Source organism: Polistes fuscatus, unplaced genomic scaffold (assembly GCF_010416935.1).
Source record: "Polistes fuscatus isolate 324 unplaced genomic scaffold, CU_Pfus_HIC Scaffold6, whole genome shotgun sequence".
NCBI lineage: Eukaryota > Metazoa > Arthropoda > Insecta > Hymenoptera > Vespidae > Polistes > Polistes fuscatus.
The window spans coordinates 12,080,109-12,090,806 of NW_025113140.1; the positions used below are offsets into that span (position 1 = coordinate 12,080,109).

A 10,698-nucleotide genomic window follows, 5' to 3' on the forward strand; every position below is an offset into this window, starting at 1 on the left:
TAATTTATGAGTTTGAAACGGTTATTTCCTACGTAAATCTTTCCCCGTATATCAACCGAGCCGGACAAAGGCAATAAATAGAACGTAATTACACAACGTGTAATGTGTAAAATTTCTATGCACTTAAAAGAGTCGTATGTTAACCGTTTTATTTGAAGTTTTTTTTTAAATGAATCTTTGCAAAAGTTAAAAAAAAATATGTTTGCCCGAATAACTATTATATTTCCATTAGAGTAATAAGACCGAGAAAGTCAAAGCATGTATATTGACAATGATAACTAACATTATTAAGATTTGTTTCACGAGAAGAATTATCCTTTACAGATAAAGTTTTTAAGTGAAATATTGTTATAAAAATTACTTCTATATATTACACTACATGTACGAGAACAAATGCTAATACTTTATTGATGAAATCCTTCGTGATAGCTACATATAAATAACTATATATTGTATATACATATATAGCTATTTATATTATTATATGTTATAGCTATTTATAGCTATATATATTCGATCCTTGAAAATAACTGAAATAATAGAAATCCACATAATGTTGTCACGTGAATTTACAATATAACATAATATAAAGGATTAAAAGATTCGAAATGTTACGAGACATTTTGATTATATCTTCTGACGTAACTAGGTAATATGTTCAATTCGTTATGTAATATGCTCCTTAAAATTCATTATATAGAATAACTATTGCCATTAGTTATGAATTCATGTGGTTAACAACCACATTATCATTACTTATCTTCAAGAAAAATGCAAAGATGATTACATTTAGACACACGACTAACAATAAATTTCATTATAGTTGTAATAACATATTTTTAACGCGAATGCATAAAAAAAAAACAAAAAGTTTACTTAGTTATGTATCTTTACTTACAGTTACGTATTTAGATACAAAAAAAACGAAAAAGTAATAAAATGTTAACTGTAATTTAATAACGATTAACGATTCTAATCTTCTACCGTTCATCGACCATTTCAGCGAAGACTATAGCGATTCAGAGATATTCATAGCTACTATTACAGAAGTAGTACCTCTCAAAAACGAGATATTCACTTACGATGGTCAGAATAATATGAAATTTGTGTTCTTCAATTTCTTATTCCATAATTAGTTTGTAAAATATTTATTTAAATAGATGTATTTGTAAACGATTTTCAAATTTCATTTATATACGTATAATAATTATGCGTAATACATTACGTAATACATATGTATTACATAGTAAAAATAATTATTCGAATTCCATAAAAACAAAAAAATAAAACTGTCTTTAAATACATTTAAATATCTGCAAGTAAAAATATTCCTTTATGTTGAATATAATCTATGAATAAGAATAGACAAATTTGCATGTACAGTTACTAATTACGATGGAAGAAGCATCTTACAAAATAGATAGAATGAATTATTAGTGTAAAAATATTGAAGATTTTTGAGGAATAATAAAAACAATATATTACGAGAAACGTATATCATCACTATTTTATTCATGACAATGTTTTATCCCAAAATTCGTCATTTAAAATGGTGTCCTTAAATCAATGTTAATATCTCGAATTAACGCGCATATTAAATCTATTTATAATTATTTCAGAACGATTAGATTCGAGGTTGCGTCTGTTTTAGTTAACTGCAATCGATCGATGCCGTCCAATCTTAGTATACTGGGTCTTTAAATTCATCGGAAGTTCCCGTATAAAGGTAAAAATTATTGATGATGTTATCAAAGCTATTGAAATTTGATTTCAAAACAAAATTCGAATGAAGAGATCATCTAACGATGATCTAGAAAGTCGACGATGTGCGCAGGTTTACAGGATAGAGGTAAACCAAAAGAAAAAATATACTTAAGTGACGCACCTGCGATCCGCAAGCCGGGAAACTTTCCGCATCTTGCGTTTCAAGTCTGTAAATATCCGATGACATTTAAACTATTATACGAAATATTTGACTTCCTATTCGCGTATGCCGACGTTATCGCCGTCTTTCAGGGCACTAGACTACTGTCCAACTTACGTTCATCTATAGGGCAAGCACCCCTAGTAGAGGCTTATGCTCAGGAGCGTAACAAATTGGTGTGATGCCATGCGATATACACGACTTCCAAATGATTTTAATTGAGATTTTTCTTTCCCTTTTTATCGCTACTTTATTTCATGATTATTATTTTAATATAGGTTTGATTCGATATTCGATAAAGTATCCATTTTCTTCTATTCTATTTCGATCGTTTTTAAAATTCGATCAAACGAATAACCGAACCGAAAATTACAGATATTAATTACACATTTATTTATCCTTTATAAATTTTGACCAAGATAATAATCAATCTCATTTATAAATTTTATTCTACGTTAAATCAGTATTATTAATTTTTGTAAATATGACTTATAATAATATTTGCTAGTTCTTGTTATTCATAAATTAACTTTATTCTAATATAAATGTATAATTAAAGTTAAAAGTAATATAACGAGATAAATAATTTAATTAGAACATCTGTTGTAACGCAAATCATAAGGGTTACTTATAATTGGCCATTGTGTCAAGGCTGTTTATATACAATTAATCTCCAAATGACATCAACGTATTCCATTTCATCTTCGTTAAATGATCACGTAATTCCCATTCTAGAAATAATGCTTTTAATTTTTAACATTGGTAATTATCGAATTATTCATGTGCATTTTCATCAATTTAAAAATAATTAGCAATCCACCGTCTGTGAAAATCGAAAAAAGACTCGACTTTCGAATATTTCATTTGTCCAAATAACCCTAATATCGTTTTAATTAAAAAGACAACTAATTCATAATAAGCAATTATGCATAAATTATATTCTCCTAAAGAATCAAATAAATACTATTTGAAATAATAACACTTTCATGAATTTTACATGCAATAAGAACAAAATCATATTATTACTATAAATATATTTATTAATATAATAAAAAAAAAATATTATATAGAAATTCGGGTAGTACGTTTGTCCGGAAAAGGAGGTCGCAAATATATATATAATTAGTGCATCACTGCATTAATAAATCGTGCCAACAACAAAAATGAAGCAATCAGTTCAAAGTAATATTATGAAATTCGTTTAAAACAGAACTCATCAAAGTCTATCGAAATGAATAATTGATCCAAAAGAATTCTTTCGTTTTTTATAAATTAAGTCGATTCGCGAAGTTCACTGCTATCACGAAAAATGGGTCTTGCGAATTGATTGTTTCGAAACGAGTTATATTGAAATAGAAAAAATTATTTTAAACAAGAATAAAACGAAAAAGAAAAAAAATATAAGAAAATGTTACTTATTATTGGCACAATCTCCTTCTACGAGCACTCAGAGACCTACCATGATGTTGTACAGTCATGGAAAATCAGTACAGGCAAAGTAGTATAAATATATGGCTTCCCTGTGTGCTGTCAGTCGTATCAGGATTAGTCGGTTCGTTCGCATACGATGTGGGGTCTCTAGGGCTGTAGGACAAATGCAATCACGAAATGACCTCCTACCTTGATACCACGAATGTAATGTATGTCTCATTAGCAGGACGTCTAACACTAATTCAGAATTCGATCGAAGTCTATATATATGTAAGTAATAGAGTTTTGTCCTTGAAATTCTGACAATTCAAAAATTGTCTATCAAGATAACTTAAGAAAGTGTTTCTATAATATTTTGTTAATCTGGTGTATACTAGAAGCAGCAAGTGCATACAATAAAGAAAAAAATCCAAAAAAAGCTAATTATAAAATATCTAAATATATATGACCTTATATTGGAATTCATAAGGACTCTCCAAGATTTTCGAGCTCTTCTAATACGTAGTTAACATCTTGCATATCTGTTCCAGAATTTTGTACTACAAATCGAAAGAAATTTGGTTTGTCGCGTAATGGTTGATAGTTGATCATTAAACTACCTCTTTTGGTCATTTTCCCCTTCAACTTAGGAGCTACCTAAAAAAAACAAAAATTTTATAAATAATATTTTTCATTTCACTATAATTTTAATTAAATTTTTAATTTATAGATTTTTAGTATAAATATATATATATATTTATTAATCGATAAGTAATGGTATCTACTTGGCCGACAGTTAACTTACAAATAAGTTTCCTTATTGACGTTTGAAGGTAACTAAATAAGAAATACTTATTGTAGATCATATACCGATTAAATCAATTATTCGTATGTTATATAGCAGTAAACTTGTTTTTCTTATATGTAAGTTATAATACTGAACATTTTTAAATACAAAAAACAACTTATCAAATAGTATCGTAATAGGACAAGAAAGTAAATTCTAAATTTTAAATTTTAAATACACTTGGTATGTGCAATTAATATTCAATAAATGTCGTAATTATAACAAATAAACTTTACTCAAAAATAATTCAAAGTGACTAATATCTAAATTTCATTATAATGAAACAAGTAGTTAACTGTTACCTTATTCAACTCTTTCTCATAATTGTATATATAATGCTTATCTTTCAAGTGCAAAGGAATGAACCAAAAACACACATTAATAAAACATGGCTGTGTCACTAGCTTAAAGTTATCTTTTTTCTCAATTTCTTCTTTAAAATAAGCTGACAGTGACATTAGATGATCAATATGTTTTTCAAAGCCCGATGATCCCTGTAAAAAAAATTATATTAGTAAAATAGACAAATAATAAAATAACATCAATATAACTAAATTCAAATAAATGATATAAAAAAAGAAGTAAAAAATCATGCGTTATGTGTCTTCATACACTTATTCAATAGAATATACATGAAATTTAATCCTATAATTTTTCGAGTCCTAAATTCACTTTTTTATTTAGCTGTTAATTAAATGAGGAAAAAAAGATTTTAATAATTTAAATTATTTACATAAATTAAATACATTCTATAATATAAAATTAGATTACTTTTAAAAGAAAATCAAAGAAAGCATTAAAATAAATATACCAGATATTTAACTATAGAAATTGTATATGTATATACATATATATATATATATTATAGTATAATATATATTTTGAAAAAACAATGCATTACATTGTAATTATTATTAAGTTAAATGGGCAGAGTTGTTCACTAGTTTAATAGATTCTTAGTAGCTTTCATGCAAAGCCTTCTGAAACTTATTGGACCAAAGTCCGCTATCGGCTAAACTTTTGAAAAATTCAGACACTTCTTTCGGAATCTTAAAAAGGCACTGAATGAATAAGGTATGGACAATTCTGAATCCCTACAGGGGAGATTAATATATGCATAAGTACACCAGCAAACACTCTATACAGAGGATGCAAGCTTTTTACTTCAACGGAGTGTGCCTCAACCAGAACGGCTTAAATGTCAAAGTACAAGATCCACGCTTAACAGAAGGCAGGGGAAAAAAGTGCTACGAAGGCTAGTTTTCTACATATTTGCATAAGTGGTTGCATTCAAAATCTAATACGGGGAAAGAAAGAAGCACTTCTCTGGCATGCGTAAGTCTTAGCTTCGCATCAACAAAGATACTTCAAATATATCTCAAATATGATTCACATAATATACACTTGTGACACAACTAACAGCATTTAAAATATATATTATAAAAATAGGTTCATGGAAATGCATAAAACAAAATATTTAATTACCTTAGCCTGCCACATAAACCAAAACTTCAAAACATCTGCTCTGCGTCCGCATTGTAGATACTTGTCCCCAGGGTCTAACTCAGCAGAGTAAAATTTATCCTTTTGAAACAAATAAGTAGCTCCCTTAGAATGTGCTTTAGTCAGAATATCATTATGCTTTGTTAAAAGTAAGGAACACTGCTGTGGAACAGCAAGTAACTTGTGAGGATTAAATAAAATAGAATCAGCTCTTTCTATTCCTCTTAAAAGACCACTGTGTTTTTTACTGAATATTAAGCCACCACCCCAAGCTGCATCAACGTGTAACCACATTTTTAAATCCTGACAAATATCTGCTATTTCGATCAATGGATCGAAAGCTCCTAACACCGTCGTTCCTAAGATTTCGAAAATTTAGTGGATGATAGTATACAGTTACTACATTATTTTATTTTTATTGTACAAGAATAATTACCAGCAGTGGCGAAGACCATAAACAAAGAACTGCCTTTTTCTTGTTCTTGTCGAATAGAAGTCTTCAAATCATCTATGCTCATTCGACCTAAATCATCCGTTTTCACAAAAACGACATTTACATTGCAAAGGTTTGCCCATTTTGATACTGAATAGTGAGCATCTTCCGACGCAAAGAGAATTGGCTTTGCCATCAAATCCTTATAAAAAATGATTACTTTTATATATTAATATATATACTTCTTTTATACAATAGATGACATCAAAACGATTACCTTGTTTTCACATCTAAAAGAAAATCGTCCCAAATTAATAGCCGTTCCATTCGCAAAAGATCCACCTGGACAAAACAATCCATCACCCAATTCAGATCCATTATCATTTTTATAAAACATAGACAATAATTTTTTAATCAAGGTTTTCTCCATCAAAGTTAGTACAGGTGCTACTTCGTACGTGTATACTGAAGCATTTAGGACATCAGTCAACCATTGTCCTGCCAAGCCATAAGGATCTAATCTACGCAAATAAATATAAAATAATTAATAATCATTTTTGTCATAGTGTTATAATATTAGAATCGTAATTAAAACTCACCCAGAAAAGAGTTGATTCATAAAATATGGATGGCCAGTTTTAACACTATATTTCAAGATTTTATTTGCTGCCAATAAGAGATCCTTTTGTGATTTTGGTTCTTCTAATAAATCAAAGTTTAAAATTTCTTGCAAATATTTTGCATCTCTCCATCTTGAAACAGGATTATTTCGAGATACGCTTTCGAACGCAAAATCAATTAAAATAGAACTGAATTTCTCAAGAAATTCCCTATGCTTATTTTCAGAAGGTATACTTCGCCAATCAGACATGAATGATTATTTGTTGACTATCTCGAAAAAAATGAAAAATTATGTCGTACGCAAGACCTTATAAACGTTGATAACCGAACAACGCAAAATACACTGGTTCATTTTTAACCAACCTCTGATATATATAAACTAACTACAAGGTCTTCATAAAGTTCCACAATTACTCTTAACAAGGAAACAATGTAACAGCTCTATACAATACTGAATCATTCAATGTTCCCAACATAATTAATTTGTACGGAAAATACAGTCTTTTAAATATGACTTTTTAATATAACTACACAATTTGATAATTACCAAAACAATAAATCATTGCCATGAATACTTGAAATATAGATATAAATTTATTTTAAAAAATACATTTTATAAAGACTTAGGATTTTAAAGATATATGTATATCTCAGAAGACCTAATTGAAAGTATAAGAGCTAATTTGTACAATTTGGTAACACATATACTATCTTAATCCTTGTAAGTCTCTGATAACTATTAAAAACAACTTTATATGGGCATTAGTTTTTGCAATTTGTTTCCTAATATGAGTTATTTGTTTTTCAAAAAGTTTTATTCTAATATTAATTATAACTAAAGCTTCCTCTAAACTAAATTCAACATAATGTCCCAAGCCAACATCTAATAGAATATTTGAAGCATCTTCAACATGAGCTTCAACATAGAAATTGTTTCCAATATCTACTTGAGTTTTAAAACCACTTTTATTAAAACCATTGGATTGTAAGGTAGTAATAATAGTCTTTAGCTGAAGAAATTCAGCAATATCTGTATTTATACTATTAAGTTTTTTTTCAAATTTAGCAAGATTAGTCTTTAGCTTGTCATTTATAAAAGCTTCATATTGTAGAACTTTCTTCTGTATATCTGGATTCATAGTTACTGAAATTAAATTATAAAGAATAAACAATCAAAATAGTACTGCATGCATTGCAACAAAATAATATCTAAAATTAAGCATAAATAATTATTAATTATAAATATGTTGATAAAATGAAAAACATCTATTGCGTATTCTTAAGTTATAAATAAAATATGTTATTATATTTACCAGTTAATAATTTTGTAAGTTTTGTTAACAAATATATTACTAACTTGCTTAGAGGTTAGAAAACACTTCATGGATATTTTATACTTGTTTTTAACAATGTAACGGATAATTGTAAATGAGATTCACAGCAAGAAATATATTCCTAAATTCTAATATTTTCTGTATATTATATTTGTCACGTAAAAGAAAAATATTAACATTTTTAAATTAAACTTTTCTGTGTATTAAATGTTGTTAGATATTCACCGCGATCGAAGTTACACCTAGCGAAAATGATACGTAACCTGTATCTATAAACACAGTCGATAAAAAAGATCTCTCACATTAATGATAAATAAACTAGAGCTCACTTCAACTTTTCATATTCATTTATATAAATATTTGAATTAAATAAAAAAATAAATATATATAAAATATATATATATAAATAACACATATTATATTTATTGCATATTTTTAAACAATATTAAATTTTTCACTTTTATATTATTCGCTTTTCAAATTTATCTTAACCTTTTATCCTATAATTATTTTTTGTTATAAGTTTCGTCTCACATAATCAACCAACTTTTATCAAATGTTTTTTCAATTTTAATAGCAATTGTTAAGTAAAATTGTTTCTTACGAATTTTTTTGATTAAACAAGTATCATATCGGAAATAACTCAAAAGTTATAGAAAAAATACTATAATTAATGGTGATTTCATAGTGCAAAGGATTAATAACGAAGTAAATAATTTAACAAAAAAATGAAGTATATCATTTTTGATCTTACATTACTATAGTAAATCAAATTATTCGAGTTTTATTCTTAAAAAGAAAACACATACTTATGTAAATACAACTAGTTTTATTATAACTCTGTAAATGATAAATCACATTGCAAACAAGTATCCTTGGTACAATGTTCTTGCTATTTTATATTCAGTACTTTCCTTTGCTTAACAGAGTATATAATATTACCGTTACGCTCGTTCGATATTGAAAGATAAAAATGTAGATATATGCATTTGCGATCTATTTTAAATATTCATATTTAGTATTATTCATTTGATATAAAAATTTTTAAAAAATTATAACTTTTTTCGAAAGTATCTATTAAACTTGTTTCTACTGTTGCAGAAAATTAAAAATGTCCATTTTGTAGAAAGGATAAATTTTTGTATACAAAAAAAACACAAAAACCTGTACCAGTTTGACAAGTAAGATTCTGTCGATTGCTCGAGGCAATTAATTAAATCACTGACGCCCACCAAGGAGTTTTATCTGGCGTGTTAGACTTATCCGTAATGATACCTTCACAGAATATGTAGATATTTTGCGATGTACTCGGTAACCACGGGCTTTGGTCGATCAATGAAAGATACCGGATTGTATGACCACGCTAATTTGAAGCAGCCGAGGGCTTGTAAATAACACCTTATTATAATTGGTTCTTTTATTTTATCTACATATTACACGATATAACAATAAATGCATTGAACTTTGTATAAACTGTATCTTTTATTTTTTTCTCTTCAATTTATAATTTATATCACAATGTATAAATTTGAAAATTGATTATCATTTGTTAATTGAATGTAAAAACTAAAGTATCACAATATACAATTGCATAATAGAAATTATTTACTGACAATGAGTAAGATCTGCAAATTATCTCATTGGAATAATTACAAAACTTTTTACGACTTGAGTAGCAATAAGATTGATTTGATATAAATTAAAGAGAATGATTGATACAAGTTCTTCTCTGTAATGATTGAAATAAACAAACATTGGAGTATAAATCGTTGACGTAACCGTAATGACTCGTGTGATTTTTATTGTTAAAATATTTGCAAGTGAATAACTCACGCACATTTTAACCATAATTAAATAAATACATTTTAACGTTATCGTACTTTTAATTCACGTGTATATAGCCGTAATTAGATTGCTTATCGGCCTGTAAAATGCATTCCGGAATAATAAACGTGTAAATAATTGTCATGCAGAAACTACATGAAATAAGAATCTATTAATTAGAGAATAATTAAAATTACGCTCTTAGAGCATGACCATCAATCTTACGCTGAATTTCTTGTAATTTTATACAACAACAAAATAATTTTAATAAAAATTATATCATATATATAGAACTTGCCTGTCGAGATGTTCGTGTACATACTAATAAAAGGTGGTTCATATATTATCATGATGATTGTGAGAAATGGTTGCGTGCAGATGATGGCACAAGAAAGTAAGTTCAAATACAATACATGCGATGAAAGCCTTAATCCTTAGTGTTTCCAGTAAAGTCGCATCGCGGTTAATACTTACAAAAACTTTTTCTCCTAATATCGAAAGTCCCTAGATATTTTCTTTTTAAATTGTGTTACTCTCTTCATCCACCGATGAGATATTAAATTACTATTATTACTATTATTGTAAATTTCCGAAGAACTGTAAATTTTAGATATAACGTGAATATGTAAAGACAAAATGTTAATAAGATTATTTGCTATTGAACATTTTATAAAAAATCAAATATATGTTGAAATTTACGATGAGATATATTTTAAACAGCTGTAAAATGTTATGAGCTGTAAATGTTATGAGAAATCTTCATGCAAATTGGCTTTATTTATATTTAACGAAGAGTAATAAT

The 10,698-nt window shown here is 27.4% G+C and overlaps 2 protein-coding genes across 3 annotated transcripts; both read right to left on the reverse strand.

Moving 5' to 3' along the window:
- Positions 1–2,943: 2,943 nt before the first annotated feature.
- LOC122523699 (cysteine sulfinic acid decarboxylase-like) lies at positions 2,944–7,076 on the reverse strand. The gene is made up of 7 exons (XM_043645616.1): positions 6,717–7,076; positions 6,395–6,638; positions 6,121–6,319; positions 5,667–6,043; positions 4,484–4,675; positions 3,805–3,991; positions 2,944–3,508 (listed from the first exon to the last, which is right to left on the reverse strand). Exons 1-6 carry the CDS (start codon positions 6,986–6,988, stop codon positions 3,818–3,820), a joined length of 1,458 nt encoding a protein of 485 aa, XP_043501551.1. The 5' UTR covers positions 6,989–7,076; the 3' UTR covers positions 2,944–3,508; positions 3,805–3,817.
- Positions 7,077–7,240: 164 nt separating this feature from the next.
- On the reverse strand, positions 7,241–8,303 carry LOC122523700 (protein UXT homolog). Of its 2 annotated transcripts, none has more exons than XM_043645618.1 (2): positions 8,096–8,303; positions 7,241–7,882 (listed from the first exon to the last, which is right to left on the reverse strand). In XM_043645618.1, the coding sequence occupies exon 2, from the start codon at positions 7,875–7,877 to the stop codon at positions 7,446–7,448; it is 432 nt and encodes a 143-aa protein (XP_043501553.1). In that variant the 5' UTR covers positions 7,878–7,882; positions 8,096–8,303; the 3' UTR covers positions 7,241–7,445. The 2 variants fall into 2 exon arrangements, with proteins under 2 accessions (XP_043501553.1, XP_043501552.1); XM_043645617.1 differs by having other exon boundaries at positions 8,052–8,303.
- Between the last annotated feature and the right edge of the window lie 2,395 nt (positions 8,304–10,698).